We start from the raw sequence: 26186 nt of genomic DNA, 5'->3' as shown, positions 1-26186 counted from the left end.
CATTAGCAGGGCCTATGAAATCCCTATAAAGCCCATGCCTTCCTCTTGGCATCTAGACATATACAACCCATGCTACAGCACGCTGACTCTCACTTCCTGGTGTTTAGACAGCCTGTTTTCAGTCAGCATAATGCCCTGATCTCTGCTCTCCACTTAAAAAACTCCTACTTATCCTTTAAGACCCAGTTTGAGTGTCACCTTCTCCAGGCACCTTCCACCAGAACACATAGATATGCTCAGAAGATTCCCATAGAACCTGCTCATGCCTCTCTCATAACTGATACACAACACTGTATTATAAATGTTGACGTATTCTCACCCACTAGAAAGCAAGCAAGCACCTCTATGTCAAGATCAATATCATAATCTGTACATTATCAGTACCTAAAACAGCCACTGGCAATCAAATAGAATTTCATAAATACAAATTAGATGAATGAATTAATATGTAACAAATAACCCAGACTCCTGCCCTCAAAAAGTTCCCTATTTAGTTGTGGAGGCACAACTAGGGAAATGGGAGGGGACAGAAATAAGATATGAAATGAACTATGCAAATCAGAAATAGACAAGAAAATGGAGTGGCAAGAAACTAATATTTGTTTGCCTAAAAATTTAGATGCCTAAAAAGTGCCAAACACTGTGGTTGGTCCTTTGCAAACATTATCTTATTTAATTTTCACAACTACCTTGCAAGGGTATTATTATTTACCCTGCAAATATTATTATTTCAATTTGATAAGAAAGGAAATTAGTACTCAAGGAGTTCAAGGCTGCACAAAAGTTAATGGTAAAGACACAATTTGATGTCTAAAATTTATATTCTTTTTATCACAATGGTACAAATTCAGCCTCATGGAGTTCCAGAGGAGGGAACAGTTACACCCAGAATAACAAGGTTCCATATAGAAGTAAACCAAATCTTAAAGAATTAGGGGAGAAATAGAGTGCATTTTAGGTGGAAAAATAAAGACAGTCATGGATACAAGTTCAAAACTTATGAATAGGATAGAGAATGGTCTAGTCTGGAGTGAGGAGAGAATACATGAAGAAAATCTCACTGGAAGAAAAGGTTGGGACTATACTGGAGGACTGGGAATGGGCACCACCATCAGAAAAACAACCAAGTGTACAGGACGTGCTAATGACTGAACCCGTGCCTTCATGTTCATTTATGAGAGGTAGTAGATGTAAAAATATCTAGTCCCGTAAGTACTTCAAACCCTAGAAAAATTTTAATTTAACACAGAAGTGTACTTATATCCAAGGAGGAAGTATTGCTCTACAAGTTGACATAGCAAGTGACCTCTTTAATGTCAAATTAACATAAAATTGTGAAAAAACAAGTAAATAGATGCAATTCACAAATGTGAGCCACATAGTCTCACTTGTCTCAAAAATATAACATCACAAGTAATTATAACCATTCATGTTTTAAATTACCTAAATCTTACTCTTGGGACAACATCTTGATTTTAACTGAACACATCAATTGCCAAGTTTACTTATTTTTTGAGATTTGATCATTATAAGATGGCAATTCATTTATGTTTGACAACGGTTTTACGTATCAAGATTATGTTTTGAATGGTTCATAACTAATTTGTTGAAATGACATCCATAAACTAAATTGAGTGTGATTATTTATATGGTAACATCCAAATCCATTAAAAGGAATCTAAAATAAACAAAGTAAAGACCTTAGGTAGGTCACCCATAGATCAGAGAAGTATAAACATTTTTTTCCAGCTGCTATTTTTATGCCTTTAAAAATAATCTTTCTCTTCAAACAATTTTATGAGCCTAAACTTTATGACAAATACAGCCCTAATGGTGTATATAATAAAGCAAATACTCACCACATTGAAACTAATGGGAACGTTAGTCTAATTAATGAAACATTTTTAATATGATATCTTAAACAGAAATGGATACTTTTACTTCCAACTTCACATAATAAATGTCAAATATGGCCAAATAGAGATACCTAGGGTTCCTGTTAAGTTGAATAGGGTTTTTTTGGTAATACTATCATTAATTAATAATAATAAAAAGCAATTGATTTTGCAATCAATGTATTCAAAAACAAATATATATATAGTTTTGAAATTTTTATTATATTTTGAATTTAGAAAGTTTTTTCTAAGTAACATATCTGTACATTTATGTAGCCAATGTCAGAATTATCACAAATATAAATTACCAGAAACACAAATGGAATTCTTTACTGTTTATAGATCATTTGTTATTTTACAACGAAAGGTTGGTATAAAACACATTCTAGGCAGAAAGGAGGGCATGACATCTCTAATCTAAACTTTTAATGTACCTTTAATACCTCCTGTACCACAGCTTTTTATCACCTCATCTACTAACAGGCACTTGAGCTGCTTTCAAATCGAGGCTACTGTAAAATAACACTGCAGTGAACATAGGGGTGCATATATTCTTTCCAATTAGTTTTTTGGGTCTCTTTGGATATATTCCCAGAAGAGCAATTTTAGGCCATAAGCAAATCTGTTTTTAATTTTTGAGTTAACTCCATACTGCCTTTCATGGCGACTGCACTGATACGCATTCCCATCAAGAGTGCACAAGGATTCCCCTTTCTCCACATGCTTGCCAGCACTTGTTATTTGTTGATTTGTTGATGATAGCCATTTGACAAGTGTGAAGTGATATCTCATTGTGGCTTTGCTTTGCATTTCTCTGATGATTAGTGGCATTGAGCATATTTTCATATGTCTATTGGTCATCTATATGTCCTCTTTGGAGAAGCATCTATTCAGGTTCTTTGCCCATTTCTTTTTTTTTCCTTTTTTATCTGTCTAACAATGTAATATATGATTAAATTGATATTTCAAATCAATGGGGCAAATAAGGCTTATTCAACAGATAAAGTGTATGGACTGCTATTACTTGAAATAAAACAAATATAGAGCCCTATTTCACACATTATACTAAAAATATTCAGGTGAGTTAAAAATCAATTTAGGAGAAAATACAAAATAAAATTTTTCTTACCCTGAAGTAAAATATTCAAACCCAGAAGCTATAAAGTAAAACATTGACAATATGCCTATATTAAACATTTGAAACTACACAGTAATATACGTATCAAAAAGTTAAAGGACAAGTAATAGAATAGTTAAGTATTTTCAACACATCTAAAAAAGGATGAACAGTTTTGTATCTTTTTTAGAGAAAAAATTCTACAAACATTTAATCAAAAAATAGATAAAGAATACCAAAAGATCATTTAAAGCTTTTTAAAGTAATAGAAATAGGCAAGAAATATACAAAAACAGGTTTAGTTTCAACAAATAATAAAGTAACAACTAAAATGACACATCATTGTCACAATGAGATTACTAAGTATTAAAAATATTGGTAATATCAAGTATTGGTGACTATGAAGGGAACTGGGTATCCATAGACTCTTTTTTTTTTTTTTCATCTTCTTAAAGCAGTCCCTTTAGCATGTCTTGCAATGCTGGTTTGGTGGAGGTGTATTCTTTTAGTCTTCTTTTGTCTGGGAAACTCCTTATTTTGCCTTCCATTTTAATTCATAGCCTTGTTGAGTAGAGCACTCTTGGTTGCATGCTCTTTGTTTTTCATGACTTGGAATATTTCTTGCCATTCCTTTCTGGTTTACTAAATACTTAGAAAATTTATTTCTAAGTATTTCATGTTTTTATTGTATTGCAAATACTATTTTTAAATTTTTATTACCCTATTGTCCATTTCATTTTTTTTATTAAGCTTGTATCCTGTGATCCTGCTCAACTCACATATTAGTTCTAATTTTTTTTGTAGATTTCTTAGGATTTTCTATACACACAACATGTCATTCTAAAAAGAAACAATTTTACTTCTTCCACTTCAGTATGTATGCCATTTATTACCTTTTCTTGCCTTATTGCACTGGCTAGGACCTCCAGCATCCTGCTGAATATTCTTGCCTTTTCCAGAATCATAGGAGGAAAGCATTTGGTTTTTCATCATTAAATATGAGGTCTCTCTAGACAAAGTCCAACCATTGTTAATGTAACAAGAATCATTTGCACAACATCAATGTAAACTGGCAGCCAAAGAGAGTAGACTGGAATGCGCATGCATGAACAATTACAGCTTCACTGTACTAGTCAGTGGGAGCAGTAGTCGCTGTTGAGTGAGCATGTGTACTGTGTGGCTGTCACATTCAAAATGAATGAACAAGTAGAACAACAAATCTGCATCAGATTCTCTGTTAAGCTTGAACATTTCTCCATGGAAACTATTCTGATGATTCAGAAGGTCACCACTATGGGTGACTGGGGCAGCTTCATCACGACACATGTGTCCTCTCATGCATGTTTCGTGCAGAGGTTTTTGGCAAAACATCAAATCACCCAGGTGACTCAGCACTGCCTACAACCCAGATTTGGTGCCCTATGACTTCTGGCTTTTCCCAAAACCTTTGAAAGGGAAAAGATTTCAAACTGTTAGTGAGATTTAGGAAAATACGGCAGGGCAGCTGATGGCAATTGGGAGAATTGTGTGAAGTCCCAAGGTGCCTACTTTATAGGGGACTGAGGCATCATTGTCCACATGTACCATTTTTCTTGCATCTTGTATCTTCTTAAATAAATGTCTCTATTTTTCACATTATGTAGCTGGATACTTTCTGGAAAGACCTCATAAGTTAGTCACAGGTTCTTCATAGATGTATCTTACCATTTTGAAAAAGTTTAGTCTAAATGTTTGAACATGTTCATGGCAACATATGATAGTCCTCGTCTGCTAATTCCATTATCTATCATTTTAGGGTCTGTTTCTATTAAGCATTTTTCTTGCTTCTTTGTATACCCAGCAATTTTCCATTGAATGCTTGACATTATGAATACTACGTTGTTGCATGTCTAGACTTTACAGTCTTCCTTCACTCAAGTTTGTTAAGCTACACAGTTAATTTTGTATGAGAAAAACTCAAACAAAAGTCATTTTATATGAGAAAAACTTCTAAATAATGTTAAATAGAAAACATCCTTGCTTTTTCAAGGCTTTATTTTTAAACTTTTTAAGGATGGAGTGTAGAGTAGTTTTCATTCTAGGTATAGATGGGTCCTACTTCTAAAGCATAGAGTTTATAGGGTATCTTCTGAATACCAGGATTATTTATGAAGGCGCCTAACCATATGAGAGTTCTAAACCATGTGGGTGGTTGTCCTCTTCCCAGTGTTGGAGAGTCTTGCCAAGGATTTGAGAGACTTTACTATGGTAGGACTAATCTACCACAGTCACTCCTTCAGAGCTGGAGGTATAAATCTCAAAAAGAAGGTTTTGACAACCCTTCAGCTTCACTTTGGTTCTCTTCTCTTTTGGCCCAATAACTTTGCCTTCTTTCACCCACAAATTTTTTCCAGAGCACATTATTATTTAGTGAAAGGACCCAAACCAGAAAATAATTCTTGTAATTCAATCCAATATTCTTTTGACTACACAGTATTTTTTATCTCCTGGGATTAAACCATTAATAATTCAATCTAGTTTTAGGTTGCTTATTACTTGGTATATTCCTTAATTTCTCTCTCTCTTCCTTATTCCCTGTCTCCCCTCTTACTCTTCTCCCCTCCTCCCCTAACCTGCTTGCTTTATTTTTAAAAGATTTAGAATGGTTCACTGATAAATCTAAAAAAAAATCCATGTCTAAAAAATCTATTTGATTAAAAAGTGTCCCTGAATCCAGCATTCTGACCACACAAATTTAGATAACCCACAAAGTGTTTTTAAGGAAGCCAAAAAAAACCTAGTAACTCACTTCTTCCACATTTTTGAGTTCTCTCTCTCAGAACTGAGATTCATAGTATATTGTTTCTCCTTGTGAGCTATTTTAGCTTCCTGTTAGAATGGCATTAGCCTCTACATATTTTTCTTCTAATTTAAGATCCTCTATGTTGATGAAATCTGCTCCTAGAATATAATGTTCATCACTCTCTGTCCACAAAATATCTATTAGTTCATGTTTATAAAGCATTATTTACTTTAAAAATAAATTTTGCATGGTTTTACTACCTTTTAAACAGAGGAGAGATAAGAACAGTAGGAACAGGAATGAAACTGGTTTATAAAATGGGCCTTTAGAAGAGTAGTTTTAAATTGTACTGAGGTAAAAATAAATAATTAAACCTGATATCGAGAAGCTGAGGGCCTTTCCTCTTACCTGTGCAGTTGGATATATTCTCGGGGTCTATTGAGCAGATGAAGAAATCTGTCAACAATCTTGTTTTTTCCTACACCCTGTAATTACACAGAAAGCATTAAACAAAGAGAGACTTTTGTCTGGGGGTAAAATAAAAAAGAAAAAAATTTTTTTAACCAAAATCTATTTCCTCAGAGTTGTGCTATTCACCTCTTGTTAATGAAAACCAAGCTAGCAAACAAATACAATACAACTTCTACAGCATGGGGTTTTTAAAAAACTTACTTCTAAGTACACTAAGTTCTAAACTCTTCTTTTTAAAAAAAAAAGCATAAAAAATTTTAGCCTTCTACATCTTGTTTTTTCTTTTCTATAATTTTACACTGAAATGTCAACATTACAGCAGAAAGTTAACTATTTCATATTTGAAGAATGTAATCAAAGATGATCAAGTAAATATAAACAATGATTTCTCTAATTCTTTAGAAAATGATTTTCAGTAGCAGAAAGAGGTAATACTATACTTCCTCTGTTTGAATCAAATACTCCTTTTTCAAATTTTGACATTTAGCATTTTAATGAGTTTTTTATTTTTAAATCATGTTTATTTTATTCGTTGTCTCAATTTTTCCCTCTTTGCCCTCTTCCACCCATTCCGCCCCACCCCCCTCTCCTACAGTCAATTCCTACTCTGTTGTCCATGCCCATGGGTCATTCATGCATGTTCTTTGTTTAGTTCCTTCTCCTTCTTTCCACCATTGTCCTCCTTCCTCATTCCCTCTGGTCACTTTCAGTCTGCTCCATGTTTCCATGCCTGTGGTTTATTTTGTTCATTAGTTTATTTTGTTGAATAAATTCCACTTATAGGTGAGATCCTATGGTATTTGTCTTTCACCAACTGGCTTATTTCAGTTAGCATAATATTCTCCGGTTCTATCCATGTTGTCGCAAAAGGTAGGAGTTCCTTTTTTCTTTTTCTTTTAAAATACAGATTGACTTCATTTATTTTTTTAAATGTCAAAATCCATTTAAAATATTTAAAAATTTAATCCATTATAAAGACTCAGCAATTAAAACAACATGACCCCAACACAGAAATAATCAAGTAGTTCAATTAAATAAAATGAGCATTCTAGAAACAAACATATATATCTGTCTAACAATGTAATATATGATTAAACTGATATTTCAAATCAATGGGGCAAATAAGTCTTATTCAACAAATAAGGTGCATGGACCACTATTACTTGAAATAAACCAAATACTCACTTCTTTTATCCCACTTTCTAGTTCTTTAAAACTTTGGAAACCTAAAGTTATAACCAGGGTTTATTACCAAGTCTCAACTATATGTGTTCTTCCTACAAATGCCCTTATTTCCTTACCACCTTTTAATGCTGAGTTGCTGTCCTTTTGTAGAAAACAGACTATTAAAAATGGAATCTACTTCTATGCTATTTCTCCATTTTAAGGAAAAGGGAGTCAAATGTATGGTGATGAAAGAAGATGTGACTTTGGGTAGTAAGCACAGAATGCAATACAGAGATAATGTATCATAGAATTGTACACTTGAAACCTATATAATCTTATGAACCAATGTCATCCCAATAAATTTAATTTAAAAAATTATAAATAAATAAAAAGTTTCACTTAGAGGTATGATGTAAATATTTTAACAAGTGATTTGTGTAGGAAGAGTAGAAGTGGATAAAAATAAGCTGAGTCTCATATGTGGTAGCCATAAATGACACATTAGATTTTTTTACATTGTACCAGGCTCTATGTTAAGTACTTTCATATGTTATTTCATTAAATCATAACTGTTCCATGTGATTGGTATTATGGTTATTCGAACCTCATAAATCAAGTAACCAAAACTCAGAAAAGTCAAGCAACATGCTCATGGTTGCGTGGCTAATCACAGTGGAGCCTGTATTCAAATCCAGGTCCGTCTCATTCTGATGCTCACAGTTTTAGTGACAACATTATGGATTATATTTCTTTCAATTTTTAATTGGTTTAGGTAACCTGGGCCTTGAATTATCTCTTTCCCCACTTCTAGGAATTCATCCTATAAAAATAATTAGGCAGACAAGGGAAAAGCATGGTAGAAACAGCAGAAGCCCAGTAAAGGGATGCAGGCATTATTATTGGTATTTCTACTATATATCTTGTGAAGCGTAGCATTCTACAAGCACCAAAGACTGAATTGGTATTTATTGAGCATCATCTTTGTCCTAACACTGTGACAGTTCCTCTAAAATAAATTCTTAAAGGGCATATGAGAATGTGTCTCTCACAATTCTCAAATGGAGGCAAAGCATATATACTTGGAGTGCAGAAGACAAGCCACCAGTGTAAGTAAATAACTGTTAACTTACGTGATGTAGGTTCTAATAACTTTAGAGTCTCTCTCTTCTCTTTGGTTGACTATATATGTCACAAGATGATAGACACAAGAGAGGTAAAGGGACTGGAATGATTGCCAACTACTTAATAAATAAGACAGAGATATGAAGTATGCACCGACAGTAGCAAGCAATTAAGATTCATTGTATGCATACATCCTTGACTCAGGACTTGGTGATGGGCTGGATCTTGGGATGAGGTGATAGAGAAGTCAAAGTTTCAGTCTTGGATAGCAGGGTAGAAGGTGGTACCATTTACTGACATATGAAATAGGGGAGAAAAAGTGAATTTGCTATATTCACTTTTTAGGGGGAGGGAAGTGTAGTTTTAAAAAAGACAGTTTAATTTTGCACATGTTTACTTTGCAGTGCCTGCTTCCTGTATCTGTTCCTTTCTCTCCAATTCACTATTACTACTCAAGGGCAGCCCATCATCTTGCTCAGACTCCTAGAAATGGTTCTGTTTAGTTTCCTGCCATCAGACTCAATGACAGGCCAACCCAGAATTTGTTAAGTCATTTTTCTAAAAATGGAGATCTAATCAGGTCACTTTTGACTCCACTTTTAAAGCTCTGATTGTTCCTTCAAGAAAAGGCTAAAAGCGTAACCTAGGAAGGAATTTCTATAAATATCCTGAGCAGAATGGAAGTTAGAGTAATCTGCTCTTTCTAATCACAGTTCTCACCTAAAACAGAAGATCCTCAGGATTACTTTAACTGAATAAATACATAAGTAGTATCTTATATTTCCATTATAAAAGCTATATATGCTCATTTTTCTCTCGGGGAAATTTAGAAAACAAAGCACTTCCCAATGTGCAACTGCTAAAATAAATCTGCTACCATTTTTATTTTGTTGCTGTGAATATTTATCTATACTACCAGTCACTATTCTGTATATACTATTTATACCCTTTAATAAAAATTAACAGGAAACAGTTTTTACATCATTATTGACTCTCATTGAGGATAATATTTGGTGAGTGAAAATTTAATAGAGAGAAGGAACCTGTAGAATGAGAGATCCTAAAAGCTAGAAATTGTCTGTGAGAATGGCATCAATTACTGTCGTGTTCAATTGTGTTGCTCAGACGATCCTATACTGTGGGGTTAGGAGAAACAGGAAACACATTAGGCCCCACAGACAGGAATCACACTGAAGGCAGCAAATAAAGATGCTTTCGGTTCCTGTGAGAGAAAAGATCAGGGACCATGACTTGAACAACTTTGAAGTCTGGAACTCATAACTTCCTCAGGCTTACTATTTTACTTACTCTGTTTCCTCAGAGAGATTAGTAGTAAAAGTCTTTAGAGGAGAAGGGCTTATTGGTTAGTAGTCCTGGACAAGAAGAAAATACAAAACCTGGAAAACTATCCACATCCTGTCAGGGAAGAAGGTGCAGGTATAGAATAGGAGAAAAGGGCTAAAGAGGAATGGAAAGGGCAAAGAGTAAATCAGTGTAGGAATGGAATTAAGTACTGGGACTTAAAAGTTGAATGATCCCCACCAAAGTACATAAATTTGCAAGCTTGCTATGTGGGCTCATTGCAAGCCTCACTCAAACATGTTCCTATTCAGCCAACTGTCTCCAGGACCTTTGTACTTCTACATCTTTGCTCTCATCATCTGTTCTGGCTAGAAGAGCCCACCCTTCCCCACCTGTCTGCCATCTTCCACTCACCTCTTACTGTTCTGATGCAACGGCTCTGCTTCTCTGAAGCTTTGCCTGATTCTCACCATGTCTTTGCTCCTTCACATATGAGAACCAGAATGGTTCCCCACTTTGGGATCCTGAATCACTGTTTCTTACAGCACTCACCACACTATATTTTAGTGATATGTCAAGTGCCTTGGCAAGAAGACATACTCCTTGAGGCCAGGACTGTCCCTCTATTCATGTTCCTATCACTGGCAGAATGACAAAGAATTTCCAGATTCAAATTCAGGCAAATTCACTAAGCAAGGGGTTTGAAAAGAGACACAAAATTTAATATAATATAATAAATATAATATAATATAACAATATAATATAACATTTTATATATATATATATATATATATATATATATATATATAAAATAAAAGATGAGTGTCATTTTATTTGATGAAACCAAGTATTTCACAGCCTTGGCATTCCCAGGCTGTTGGAGCTACAAGAAGTACAGCACACATAGTTATCAAATTTCCTGCTGCCACTCCCAGCTGGGAACAAAAGCAAGAAAGTTTATGAACAAACTGTCCAGACCTTCTATAGATATTAGACAACTATGCTGGCATAGCAAAATGAGCTGATGTTGTACCAGAGCAATCTGCCAGAGCTCAGTTCAAATCATTAATTAGCAAAATTACACATTCTTTAATTTTGGCAATAAAAAATTCACAGTACTTCAATATTAAATAATTCGACAATCATTTACTAAGCCTGTACCAGGAAAAAAACTAAGTTCCTGGTCATAAGTCTATAATTAATAGATGAAATGAGATAAAAAGAATTATGTAGAATTATATAGTAATATTATACAGAACTATACAGTAAAATGTGCATGGAGTCCTGCTTAGTTGACATGAAATACATATTTATTGATTTTCACAGTGTATAAAAGACTTCAAAATCAAAGGCTATAAAAATTAGAAAATAAAGCAGTTATTTCTAGTCTGGAAAAAATTAATATGGTTTAATTTCATTGTATAAATTAATCAAGAACTTAAATTGGCTTAATGAAGTTTACTCTAGAAAATATTTCCTTATCTGAAGTTTATCAATATTGGTATAATTCTGAATAAAGTGTTCATATTCATGAAAATTGGCCAATACCTCTTTGGATAAAGAGAACAGGAGACTATATCCTCTGTCTTTCAAAGAGGCTTGGGAGGCACATCAATTAAATACGATGATAAAATTTTATTTGGATATTGATTGTTAAGTGTAATAATAGAATTATGGTTGTATTAGAGATAAATTCTGAGATATTTATAACAAAAATGCATTATGTAAAAGATGCATTTTAAGTGTTGAGAAGATAGATAAAACAAAATGGACAAAATGTTGATAATTGTTGAAACTAAGTGATGGGTACAAGGGGGTTCATGACACACTCTACTTCTTGTAGAATATATTTAAAATCTTTTTTATAATAGAAAGTTTTTAAATGCCCTGTACTCTGCATTTAAGTTAGCTATTATATATTATTGTTTTTTTAAGTTAGCTATTACATATTATTTAAGCCCTTCATTTAAGTTAGCTATTATATATTTAAGTTAGCTATTATATATTATTGATTTTGTTGCTGTTATTACTAGTATAAGAATTAGCCTGATCTGATGGGAAAAGAAAAAAGAAAAAGAGAAAGCATGAGTGTTGAAGGTCTAAGTCCTAAATCTGTCATTAACTAGCTATGTGATCTTGAGCAAATATTTTAACCTTCTTAAGTTTCAGTCTGCTTATTTATAAAATGTGGAAAATAAAAATATTTATCTCAAAGGGATGTTTCAGAACTAAATGGGATGATCAAAAAAGTACACTGGAAATTGTAGAGCATAAATACTACAATTTTTAATCCTTGCTCATAAGAAACTTATAATTCAATTATAGAAGAAATAAAAAACTTATTAGAACAACTGTAAAAGAAAATTGAATCAAAATAATGATAAGAAACTGTAAACATTCAGAGGAAGACAAGATTGTTTGGGGATACAATAAAGGATTCAGAGAGAAAAAAATATCTGAGCTGTTGAAAACTGGCAGGATTTTCATAGGCAAAGATGAGGGGAAGGAGCACTGCATGAAAAACAGCTGGAGGAATAAAAAGACATGGTATATCCAGGGAGGGTAAGGAACTCTAATTTGTAAAAACTAGAATTATAAAAGTAGTTTGCAGCCAGGTCAAAGGTCATTCCAAATGTCTTCCTATGTAAGAGATTTTATCTAATAGGCAAGAGAGAGCCACTTTCAACTTTTAGCAGGAAAATAAAATTAAGAGATGCTTTCTAAGATTTAATTCACTGCTGAGCAAATGTTATTACCATGGAAATAAAAAAAGTACCTAAAGAATTAGTACTATAAAAAACATGAAGCACATGACAGTCAGAGATAGAGAAGGCATCCTGCATGAAAATCAGCCAGGACTAACTTTTTATTTGATAAGGAAGGCATAATATATTAGAATTTTGGTAAGAGTAATATATATGGTCTGCGGACTTACAAGAGCTTACATATGACAATATCACTGAGTGCTATTATTTGATAAAATGGTAAAAAGGCTGACTTAAATGTTTTTTAAGAAGTTGACAAACCTGGAAAATAATTGGACTATATTCATGTAGAAGTGACTGTGAATTATTAATTGTGCCCCATTGCATATAAATTACATTTTGATGATTTGCTTTGTAATTTGTTCTGACATCAGAAAACAGGAAAATCACTACTATCTTCAGATGATTAAATTTTCATTTCCTAAAACAAATACTGCACATTTTAAAAATATTTCTTATTTAAGGGGTACCTTAGCATTTTAGAACACTGTATTGATAAAAAAAAATTTTCCTTCAAATATCTGATAAAATGCAACTGCCTCTCAAAACTCAAGTATTCCTACACAAAAACAGAAGTTATTCTTATGGAGTTTTTAAACAACAACAATAATAAAATGCTACTATAGGCTGATTCTATAACCCAAACTATTCATAGTAAGCATTTTGTATATCAAATAGAATATAGCTGTACAAATCAAAAGAAAATAAGATATGGGAAGAAAGGAAGATCATTCTTGAGCAGTGTTGCGACAGAAAAAGTACCACTGACTGGAAAATAAATAGTCATTTCTCATTTTACCCTCTCCACGAAGATGAAATAAATAGAAAGTCACACTATGATTTTTTGTAAAAACTAGTATGAAACTTCGAATTGTATGAAAGGTCTATGTCATATTATAATTATAGTAAGTGGAAAATACTGCATGCAACAGCCTAAAAAGTGGTTTTACAATATGCAGCATTATATACTAGGGGTCTATGAAATGTGTAATTTCCAGGTTCCTGATCCCTTTGACTGACAGGCAGTAATTCTGCTTCGCTTACTGAATAGGAGATGTACTCTGCCCTAAAATCCCACATAGAAAATTAAAGGGATAAAAAAAATCAATGTTGGTTTCATTCCAATTTGGGCCCAGCATAACGGCTGCCACTAATATGGGTGGAGAGAAGAAGGGCTGTTCTGCAGTCAGCGAGGTAGTGACCAGAGGAAACACTGTCAACGTCCACAAGTGTACCCATAGAGTGGGTGTCAAGAAGCGTGCCCCTCCAGCACTCAAAGAGATCAGGAAATCTGCCAGAAAGGAAATGGGAACTCCAAACGTACACACTGCCACCAGGCTCAACAAAGCTGTCTGGGCTAAAGGAATAAGGAGTGTCCCCTACTTTGTCCAGGTGCAGTTGTCCAGAAAAATGTAATGAGGATGAAGATTTACCAAACAAGTACTATACCTTGTTACCTAGGTACCTGTCACCACTTCAAAAAATCTACGAACAGTTAACGTGGATGAGAACTAACTGCTGATAGTCAAACAAAGTTATAAAACTTCCCCCAAAATCAATTTCATTTCACCAAAAGAAGATGGGAGCTACTTTACTTTGCCAGAAGTGATGTTTATAGAACTGTTTTTAACTTTCCAATAGAATAGTTATGAAATCTTGGCTAATCTTGATAGAAAAGAGCATTATATGGAAAGAAAGGGTGAACTGGGCTTAATTAAAGATGATAAATCTTGAACTTTCTCAAAATCAGCACACTTTCTTAGTCTTTAATTTCCTTGTAAAAAATTGCCACTGGAAACAGAGCAATCTTTCAAAACATCTCTACTTCAACTATTGAAACATGGACTCCAGCCAGTTTCTACTTTGCAAGGAGAAAGCTGGGTACACTGTTTCTATTATAGACAGTTTATATTAAGAGCACTCATTAACACTTTATTGTATAATTATACTAACCCACTCTTGGCTTCTCTCTCAATATTTAATTCCCAAAGCCTTACTTCTAATTAGTTGGGTTTTTGTTTTCTTTTGTTTTGGTTTTTGGTTTTTTTTCTTTTGAGTAGCCATCATATACTGTTTTAAAAAGACAAAGAGAAGGAAAGGAGGCAGATCAAAACAATAAATAAATAAAAGAACTAGAAACCTAAAAAAAAAAAAAAAGAAAAGGAAAAGAAAAAAGAAAGAAGCCAGATAAACTGCTACAAATGGTTTACTTATTTTCAAAATAAATCATGTGATTAAAATAGGCATTTTCCCAGATGGTTGTCACTTTGCATTTGGGTGAAAACACTAGTGACACTATCCCATGAGAGTTTAGCCAGCAGTCCTCAACCTACCTGTCAGCTGCATCTTCACTTGCTTGCCTTTTTCTTTTTAATTGTTTTGTTTCACAAGATGGAAATAAGAGTGAAGGTGAGAAGATGCATAAAATATAAAGAGAAATACTGAAATACCACTGGTAAAAAAAAGCAGAGTATTTTTTCAAAGCTGTTGTTACCATGACTACAAAAATACACATTCCTGGGGGGAAAAATCTAGAGGGAGAAAAGCACAGGGAAAGAGAACATATAACTCCATACCAGTCTTTCGCAAAGTACATTTCTGTGGGGTACGTGCTAGCTACAGAGGGCATCATCCTCCCTCATACACACCAAATGGAAGTAGTCAAGAATCTAACCATAATGAACCTGGAGGGTATTATATAAGTGAAATAAGCCAGTCAGAGAAAAATAAATACTTATATGTGGAATCTCAAAATAAAGTAAATAAAGTCAAATTCCTAGAAACAGTAGAAAAGTGGTTTCTGAGGGGGGGGGTGAACAGGGAAATAGGGAGAAGTTGGTAAGTAGGTACACATTTTCACCTATGAGATAAATAATGTTTGAGGATCTTATGTTTGCCATGGTGACTATAACTGATAACTTTGTATTGCATAATTGAAATTTAAATGTTCCCACCAGAAAAAAAAAAAGGTAAATATTTGTAGTAATGGATGCGTTAACTAGATGAGAGGAATCCTGTACAATGTATAATAACGTATAATTATTAATAATGCATAAATATATCAAATCATCACATTATATGCTTTAAATATATAATTTTGTCAATTATACCTCAATAAAGCAGGGAAAAAGAGTCTATAATCTTGCTGAGATATTAACACCAACATTAGCTTTTTTTTTTTTTAAATCCTCACTTGAGGACATTTTTTTCATTGCTTTTAGAAAGAGAGGAAATGAGGGAGAGAGAGAAACATCAATGTGAGAGAGAAATAGCGATTGGACACCTGGTTGCTTCCCGACCAGGGATTGAACCCTCAGCTTAGGTATGTGCCCTGACCAGGAATTGAACCCACAACCTTTCAGTTTATGGGATGATGCTCCAACCTACTAAGCCACACCAACCAGGGCAGACATTACCTTTTGAAAACAACTTTGAAAGGAACTGAAACTGGCTAAGTACTCAAAGAGTTCTGTTTAGATTTTACCCTGCCACTTTGGTCCAATTTCCACTCCCTGACCTGGTAAATGTAAGCACGCACAAAGTTAGACCTCATTTAATTAGTTAAATACTAATTAGCACTTAATTGTTACTATTGATAGAAATTTTAAAATACCATAATTAGTACTGCATTTTTCTGTCCTAGTGAAAACGCTGCCAGTCTCTGATCCTCTCAGTATGTTACCATATCCAGTTGAATGGGTTACTTAATTATTTACTCTTTTAAGTAAACACCCCCTAGTTTCTATCTAATTTATCTGTTTCCTTCATTAAACCGTTGCAAGTTTACAAAATGAAAAATTAGTCAATTTGTCTTAGAGTTTCCTGATTCCCTGGGCTTCAATATCAAAGACTGAATACCGAATGGTCTATTAATTGATCTTCTTCCTCCTATTCTGGTATATAGACTCATCAGGAAAAATGATTTTTCAGTAAATAGTAGGTAAAGATTTGCAAATAGTGAAAAAAATCCCATGAATAATTTATCACTTTCTTTTTAATCATTTAGAAAAAAAAAAAGATACAAGAGAATATTAAAGTCCTTTTTAACAGGACAGTGATGCACAGATTTAATTTTAACTGAGCACCTACTATAAGCCAAGCACTGTGTGAAGTGCTTTCTGCTCATTACCTCATGTGATTCTTACGTTAACCCAATAAAGTATTAATAGTACAATTTTTATTAGATATAAGGAAACTGAGCCTTAGTAAGAAAAGCAATGCACCCAAAGTCACAGCCGTCTGTGAAAGAGTTGCTACTGGATCTTAATTCCCAAGCCTGTGCACTCAACCAGTAGCCACTCAACTGGCCCACTTTTTAAAAATCAACATTTTAAAATGATAAGTTTGAGGGACTAAATAAAAAACATGTCTTGTTTTTATAGGTTAAAATAAAGACCAAATTCCCATGAGAGCTTGTTACCCTTAAGACCAATAAAAAAAAAAGTGCTGTTTACTGAGTCTGATAATTCGATTAAGGGAAATTGCCAGAAACCTACTAAGTATAGAAAATTCATCCATTCCCTCCATAAACACATAATTTAATATCTACTATGTAGCAGGTACTGTGCTGGTAGGAACTGATACAGAGATAAGCAAGGGAACTGTGGCCTCTGCTCTTGAGGAGCATACAGGCACGTTGGGAAGACATCATTCTACATGTAAATACAGTAACACATGACTAGTGTGATGACAGGGAGCTAGAAAGACACAAAGAAGCAAGGCAAACTTAACTCTGCTGGCAACTAGGAAAGACCTCCCTGGAATTAGGGGCTGAGGGTGTGGGAAGGGGACCAAGACTACTCCATACAGAGAAGGTGACTAGAGCAGACATAAGAAACTGCAGGAGTTCAGAGCAGCTCAAGCTGAGAGAGGAGTGCCAGGAAGGAGGGAGCCAAGGTTTAGGACTAGAATGGTGGGCAGGGGCGAGATCCTGTAAAACACTGAAGACTATATCTAAGGGCAGGGAGGAGCCAATTTAAGCAAAAAAAAAAAAAAAAAAGAGAGAGAGAGAGAGAGAGAGAGAGGCTTAATCAGATTTTAGTTTTACAAGTATCAATTTGGCTGCAGAGGAAAGAGTAGATCACAGCGGGCATAAGGCAGGGGTGGAGCTATATTAGGAAACTTGCTATAATCCAGTGCTAGGTGACGGTGAGCTGGGCTACGATGACAGCTGGGGAAAAGAAGAGTAGATATTTAAGAGGTAAAATAGACAGAGCTTGATGGGTGATTAAATGAAGGGTGATTTAAGCCCCAAGGTGATTCGAAAGTTTAGAAGGTAGAGGACCCTTATCATTTAATTAAATAAGTAATTTAGGTGAGAAAAAAAGAATCATTTCTAAAAACTTATTCAAACAAAAACAAGAAACTTACTGTTTTTATACTGTTACTGTCAATCAGCACCTGAGTTCCAGCCATAACTCACCTGGTTACCAACCAATAATAGATGTTCTCCAAGAAGGAAGTCTTTGAGCATATCTTCCATCACTTTCATGTGCTGGAGAACAAGAACTACAGATTAATTGTGTTTCGCATAATCAAAGTGAAATAAGAAAGTTACAATAGTGATATCTTCAATGGAAAGGAAAACATCTATCATAACATATAATAACTAAACAATTTGATTTTTTATTAAAACAAAAATTAATGCTGTGGTTATAAGTAAGTTATATAACCAATTAGGTCACTCATATTGAAAACCTGAAATGGTACACCTGAGCAAAACTAAGCCACTCACCAAAATTTCAAGTATTTTTCAGCTATTGAACAACGTAGAGTTGGCTTATAATTTAATATAATAATTAAGTTAACACTTGCTAATGTAAATATATTGTGTAAAGGCTTTCTAAAATAATTGCAGATTTCCATGGAACATTTTATACTGACTATTTTTAAAAATTTTTTACTTAGTGATTTTACAGATGAAGAGAGGAAGCACGAGAGAGAGAGAGAACTACTGATTTTATTCTACTTATTTATGCATTCCCTGGTCGCTTCTTGCATGTGCCCTAACCAGAGGCTGATCCTGCAACCTTGGCATATCGGGATGACACTCTAACCAACTGAGCTACCCAGCCAGGCTGCACTAATTTATTCTTAATCATTACCTTCAAAGGACATATAACTTTAGAATTAAAAATATATTATTTACTTTCCACAGTTTTTACTCAAATTATGACACAATATAATAAAAGAACATGATTAAAGTTGTTAACAACAGCCACAAAAGAAATAACATTGCTTTCTTGTATCTTGTAAAATAGGACAATGATAAGTAGGTCACAAAGGCTCAGGAGGGTGGGGGTTGAGGAGAGAACTATTAATATATCCCCCAATGATTAATATCCATATGACTTTCTCCGGGTTTTCTGCATCAAAATGACACTGGCCTCATAAGCAGTGAAATTACTTAAGTTCCTTATTTGTAAAAAGGCACAGTAGTGTTGGTAACTAAAGCCATGGAACCAATGATGAAGGAATCTGATTCTCTCAATGTTGAAATCTAATTAAGTCTCTCTACTTTGCTTAAATTGGCTTTTCATTTTATATCTAATATACGTTGCAGATATTTTTTTAATTTGTTACTTCCTTATGTTTTCCTAATTTGGTTTATGAATATTTTTTGATATCTAGAGTATTTTCCTTTTACTTGTCAAATTAAGCAATATTTTCTTTCATAGTCTCTTTCTTAGAAAAACTGAAAAAGTTTTTCCCTCCTTCAAAAACAGATGAGTATTGCCTGATGTTTCTGGGAGGTTTTTATTTTTAAGATGCTTTTAGATACACCATGGAGCTAGAATTTTAACAAGGCTTGGAGTAGGATGAGATGTTAATTTATTATCCCTTCTGGAACAGTTTTAAGAATAAAAAGAGACATTATCAATATTTATGCTGGGATAACAAATGTAAACCGGGATTATCTTAAGCAAACCAAGGTATATGGCTACCCTAGTTCAAAAGGAGTCCTAGAACACTCTTTTTATCTGGGTTCTAGTGATACTGCAATCTGGAGACCTCTTCCTTCTAAGAAGAAAATTCAGAGCCAATATCCAGACAACTTTAAATTCTCCCAGAAATAAATGCACTAATCTGCATAAAGAATAGATAGGAAAAATTGGAATGAGCACCAGTATAGTAGATAAAAAAAGCAATGTAAAATAACTGAAAAATAACCCAAACTAAAATATGTACAGTCTTCTTTACTTTTTCTCATATCTTCCTACTTCATGCCTTCATTAGATATAACTAAACTATTCAAATCAACAAATATTAACTAAGGTTCAGGTCACTGCCTACATAATTCTCTTAACCTCTTGGCCCACTTAGTACCACAGATAATTTCTGAAAAGTATCCTTTACCAGTTCTCTGTCTCTTCAGATTACTTCCTACATGTCTAACAATTTCTCTCCATAGTTTTCTGAGTTGGGTCTTCTTGTTGTAGTAATTCCCTAAATTTTCTCCATGTTCCTTCATTTGTTCTATTTCCATCTTTCTCCATGCTTTTCCGGGGGGTGGGAGATCATAGTATAAGGCAGAGCAGGTTGTGTCTATTTTAACACAGCACCCATCTGAAGACCAAGGAAGGGCCATGTGCAGAGCACATGTGGGGAAGTGGGGGAACTGGGGCACCCCCACTTCCATATTTGAAGAGCTACTTCTGACCCTACTCTCCCTAACTCCTCTCTCATCCATTCAATGGATTGAAGTACCAACTCTACACTGATCTTCAACAGCAAGACTTCTCCTCAACTCCAGCCCTGTACTTCTGAGTAACTATTGAACTAATTTATCTCCATCTCCTCAAACTCAACATATCCAAAACTTGGCTCATTATTTTCTTCTCAAATTCATTCTGTATCCTGTATCTTTTCTCCTAATTAAGAGCATCATTTTCTACCACCTGGCCAAATCCCTTCCATCATATTCTGCCTACCCACCTCACTCCTCCCTTACCAATAGCCAAATAAACACCAAGTCTAAGCTATTGTATTAAGCCACCAAAAAGTCAACTGTATTGATCCTTTCCTTTTTATCCCCACAGTTTTCATTCTGGTTTTTATGATCTCTGGCCTAGATTTTTACAAGTCAATTTGGCTTCTCTAACTTCAGTCCCTTCTTGAGCCAATAGGCTCTCTACAGGCATACCTCATTTTATTGTGTTTCACTTTATTGTACTTCACAGATTTTTTTTTTTTTTAACAAATAAAAGGCAAGACCCTCCGCTAGCAAAAAGACTATGACTTGCTTTATTGGTACACTCATTTTAATGCAGTGGTCTGGAACTAGACCTGCAATATCTCTGAGGTATGCCTGTACCAACTGTCACTTTGTTGTTCAAAATTATGTCATTTCTCTCTTCACAATTCCTTAAATGACTCTTAATACCTTAGGAACAAAGATTACTCCTTAATTTATGGACTTAGTCTCAGTGTCATCCCCTACCATTCTCCTCCTACCTTGTGTTTCAGTCATGGGCACAGTTTAGAAAAATTTATTCTTTGCCCTTTTTAAAAAACTTTTTCACAAGATTATGTACTTCCAGTGGGAGAATCTTTGTCTTTGAATCAAACACAAAGTTCTTCTGACTCTACTTACCTCCTAAATAGCCCTGCAATGTGTCCTTTCCACTCTGTCCCCATTGTCACTGTCTTTGTTCAGATCCTTCATAACTTTCACATGGACTATTACAACAGCCTTCTTCCTACTCTCTCTCCACCTTGGTTCCAACTCATAAACAACTTTAAAGAGTGAATGCAAAGTTAGCAAAAGTGGAAATGTGCTTAAAAATTGTCAATGGCTTTCTCACTCATTCTGAACAGCATCCAAATTCCTTAACTAGCAAGGTCCAGAAGATATGACCCTTTCTAACTCCAGTCTCATCTTTTGTCACTCTTCCATTTGCAACTTCAGTTCTGTGCCAATGACAATTAATTATATGTAGCTCCCTAAATTAGCTACTCTCTCACACAGCCAAGTCTCTGCAAATGCTAGTGTCTCTGCTTGACTCTCATCTTTGTCTGGGTAACTCATTTTCTGTGATCATTCCAATCTGGGACCATCCCCTCATCAGTGCTACCATGGTAACCTGCATGTACTTCCATCACACTGTACAGTAACTATGTATACTTACCTGTCTTTCTCCCCCCTTGACAAACCCAGGAAACTTGAGCTCTGGAGCTGTGTGCATGTGTGTGTATTTTAATTTCAGCATCCTAATATCTTATGACAAGGCTTGACACGTGGTAGATACTTTTAAAAATTTTCAGATCTACAGCTTATGAAGCTCATTAAAAGGCTATTAAACTCTTTCCTTCCATTTCTCCTCCTTACTGCTGCAATTGTAATATTTCTTGAAAACAGCTTTAATGAACTAATACTCCTGATTATAAACACTCAAAATCTTATTCAACCTTCCATTAATTCACTCAACAGATATTTATTCAGCACTCACTATGTGCAAGGCACCATGCTATTTCCTGGAGATACAAAGTAAAGAAAACACAACACTCTGTATTAGTGGTATGGGAAAACACATTTTAAAAATAGGTTTCAATGCAATGTGGTAAGAGGACCACAGGGCATAGAACAAGATGGTATAGGAGCAGCTTACACATTCAAGAGGCACTAAAGACTGCTGCATCAAAGATGAAGTGTGTCATAAAAGGAAATAGTAATGTATACAACAAAAGCAAATTTAATCAAACTACTTTCCCTAGAATTGGTACAGCTAAAATTTTTCACTAATGGTTAATTCATAATGCTTTATGAAGAGAAGGTATGCTTGGAAAAAGGCTACAGAAAGTTCCTCAGGGTCACTGTGTAAAGTTCACAAAGCCCTGTGGACTCCAATGTCTATGTCACAAGCACCATGGCAACAGACACCGTGTTCAAGGATTCAACGGCTCTCTCTGCTACTGAATTTCTTTTTTTTTTTTTTTTTTTTTTTTTTTTGAGAAAAACAGTCTCCTGTTGATGCCAGCCAGCCTGTGGTATTTTGTTGTAGCAGTCCAAGCTGATTTGTTCTAATAAATGAGTCATTTTCTTATAATATATAGTTACTGAATTTCTGTTTTTGTTATAAAGATGTCTTTCTTTTACTTATACCTGATATTTAGTCAGACTTAATTTTTTCATTGCAGCTGAATCTTCAGTTACGAATTTTAGGTCATTGTTTGTACTATACAGTTTATACCTTACCAAGGTTGCTAACTTGTAGCAGTAAAACTGGAATGTCCAGAGGTCAATAAAGACATCAAAAGATTTCCAGTAAAATGGAGGATAGCCTTGGCTTGGTGGCTCAGCTTGCTGGAGCATCAACCCATACACCAAAAGATTGTGGGTTCTGTCCCAGTCAGGCTGGGCATGGGAGGAAACCAATCAATGTTTCTCTCTCACATGGATGTTTCTCTCTCTCTTGGATGTTTCTCTCTTTCTCTCTCTCTCCTCCTGCCACCCCATTCCTATCTCTCTAAAAAATCAATAAATATATCCTTGAGTGGGGATTAAACATAAATAAATAAATAAAATGGAGGCAATTTTAGGGCTTGTGGATCCTTAATATTTTTACCTTGTATATAAATACAGTCTTTACCTTGGGAAATAAAAGTTGAAGGTATTAAAAATATTTTGTTTACTTGTGATAGTACGTAATACTGATTCAATAATGAATGAAGCCTGTCATTACCACTTGGGTATTGATTTTTTCCCTCAAATAGAAAACTGACCTGGGAGAAAGATTCTAAAATATATTGAATAGATTCATATTGTTACTAGTTTCTATTTCATCTATTTCAATTAAAATAAATCAGCCCAAGTCTGATGTTAAATATTTTGCATGTAAGCCAAAGTCTAAAATTCTTTGAGACCAGTAACTTGTCCTAATGTCCAGCTATGTCTTCTGAGATTTGAGTGCATTCTTTTTAAAAAAAAACATGTTTTATTGATTACGCTATTACAGTTGTCCCATTTTTTTCTCCCCTTTATTCTCCTCCACCCGGCAACCCCTTCCCACCAGCATCCCCTCACTTAGTTCATGTCCAAGGGTCGTACATATAAGTTCTTTGGCTTCTCCATTTCCTACACTATTCTTAGCCTCCCTTTGTCAGTTTTGTACCTACTATTTATGCTTCTTATTCTCTGTACCTTTTCCCCCATTGTCCCCCCACCCCCACCACTCTGATCTCCATTTCTGTGCTGCTGTTCCTGTTTCAGTTATTTTTTGCTTAATTTTTGTTTTTGTCTTCTTTAGGTTCAGTTGTTGATAGTTGTGAGTTTGTCATCATTTTTCTGTTCATAGTTTTTGATCTTCTTTTTCTTAGATAAGTCCTTTTAACATTTCATATAATAAGGGCTTGGTGATGATGAAGTCCTTTAACTTGACCTTATCTAGGAAGCACTTTGTCTGCCCTTCCATTCTAAATGATAGCTTTGCTCGATAGAGGCATCTTGGGTGTCGGCCCTTGTCTTTCATGATTTTGAATACTTTTTTGCCAGCCCCTTCTTGCCTGCAAGGTTTCTTTGGAGAAATCAGCTGCTAGACTTATGGGAAATCCTTTCTAGGTAACTGTCTCCTTTTCTCTTGCTGCTTTTAAGATTTTCTCCTTATCTCTAATCTTGGGTAACATAATTAATGATGTGCCTTGGTGTGTGCTTCTTTGGGACTCTCTGAGCTTCCTGGATCTCCTGGAAGTCTATTTCCTTGGCCAGATTGGGGAAGTTCTCCTTCATTATCTGTTCAAGTAAGTTTTCAATTTCTTGCTCTTCCTCTTCTCGTTCAGGTACCCCTATGATTCAGATGTTGGAACATTTAAAGTTGTCCTGGATTTCATAAGTCTCTCCTCATTTTTTGGAATTCTTGTTTCCCCATTCTGTTCTGGTTGAATGTTTATCTCTTCTTTCTGCTCCCAGTTGTTGATTTGAGTCCTGCTTTCCTTCCCTTTACTGTTGGTTCCCTGTATATTTTTTTTTAATTTCCCTTTGCATAGACTTCACTTTTCACTCCATTTTGCAACCATACTCCACCATTTCTGTGAGCATCCTGATTACCAGTGTTTTGAAGTGTGATAGCTTGGCTACCTGTTCATCGCTTAGTTCTATTTTGGGAGCTTTGATCTGTTCTCTCACTTGGGCCATATTTCTTTGTCTTGGAGCACCATGGAAATCGTTGGAAGGCATGGAGCTTTAGGTATTTGCCAGGGCAGGGCAACCCCGGTTGTGATACTGTGTGTGGGGTAGGGGTCTGAGAGAGAACAATGCCGCCTGCTCGGCTCTCTGCTGGCTTTCCGTCACTTCCCCCATTGTCCACAAGCAAATTGGGCCCTTCTGGTGCCGATTCCTGGGTGGGTGGGTTTGTGTACATCCTACGACCCTGTGGGTCTCTCCAACAGACTCTCCTGTGAAGCTGGGAGTTTCTCCCACTGCCGCAGCCCCCGCAGGTTTTTATCTCCAGAGGTTTTGAGGCTTTCTTTTCCTGCACTGGAACACTGGATTATATGGTCTGTCCAGCTCCACAGCTCTTTTTCCTGGTTCATCTTCATCCAGATATGGGACCACCTGGTCTGCCAGCCACTGCCTCACTGCAACGTCCTTTCTGCCCCAATTGCCCATCTCCGCCCCTCCTACTGGTCTGGATGAATGTTTCTTCTTTAACTCCTTGGTTGTTGGACTTCCACACAGTTCAATTTTCTGGCAGTTCTGGTTATTTTTTGTTTTTAAATTTGTTGTTGTCCTTCTTTTGGTTGTGCAAGGAGGCAAACTGTTATTTACCTACACCTCCACCTTGTCCTGAAGTCCTGAATTTCCTACATTCTTATATGTTGGCAAGTCTTTTCAACATTTGCTAGCATGAAGTTTTCCAAATTTTTACTTATTTAAAAGTTTCCTGATTCTTTTTTCTTTATTCCTTTCAACTATATGGACAGAGTGTGATACAATCAATACTTTGAAATAGTGTATTTTCTTTACAATCATGTTTTTGTCTTTATTGATAGGAAAGATTTTTTTTTCCTCCACTGTGTCTTATAAGAAACAATTTCTTGTTCATTTATCTACTGCTTATATTAGCATATTAATGCTCTGGAAAAAAATAAAATCTAAATTTAGTTATAAGCTGTAGAATAAATAACAAGTAAATTGAGTTATGTCTTTTGCTATGCTGTAGATGATAATTAAAGTTTAGACAGATCTCACAATATTTCATTAATATTTTTATTGAGAAAGAAGAATTTACCCAGATACCTTCTGTGCTGTTAATATAATATCGGGATATAAATTATTATACTCATTGAACAACAAATAGCATCAGAAAATGGCCAATAAAAAATTTATTTAGTATTCCTAAATCTTTAATATAGTGGAAATAATAGGTAGAAGTTTTTCTAACATAATTTGTAAATGTCAGGTTATTATTTTCATGCAGATTAGTGACCAAATATTATAGAGAAATTAAAGTATGTGTTTTATTATAAAATAAATATATAACGACTTGACCGAAAATCTGGAAAAGAAAAACGACTTTTTATATTAGGACTGATTTTCTCTGGAGAAATTTCTTATTCAAGGGAACATC

At 34.8% G+C, this 26186-nt stretch overlaps 1 protein-coding gene across 2 annotated transcripts in view; it reads right to left on the bottom strand.

Moving 5' to 3' along the window:
* VWA8 (von Willebrand factor A domain containing 8) overlaps nt 1–26186 on the bottom strand; it is a 390182-nt gene that overhangs the window by 203575 nt on the left and 160421 nt on the right. For both annotated transcript variants that reach the window (XM_054586385.1, XM_054586386.1), the window contains exons 20-21: nt 18044–18115; nt 6203–6279 (exon numbers count right to left, since the gene is read on the bottom strand). In XM_054586385.1, the coding sequence (XP_054442360.1) occupies nt 6203–6279; nt 18044–18115 (149 nt within the window). The remainder of the gene's footprint in view (nt 1–6202; nt 6280–18043; nt 18116–26186) is intronic.

This window comes from Pteronotus mesoamericanus, unplaced genomic scaffold (assembly GCF_021234165.1).
Source record: "Pteronotus mesoamericanus isolate MK-2021 breed Mesoamerican mustached bat unplaced genomic scaffold, CSHL_Meso_final contig_94, whole genome shotgun sequence".
Lineage (NCBI taxonomy): Eukaryota > Metazoa > Chordata > Mammalia > Chiroptera > Mormoopidae > Pteronotus > Pteronotus mesoamericanus.
Note: the sequence above shows the minus strand (reverse complement) of the source record. Positions and strands in the feature narration are given on the sequence as shown.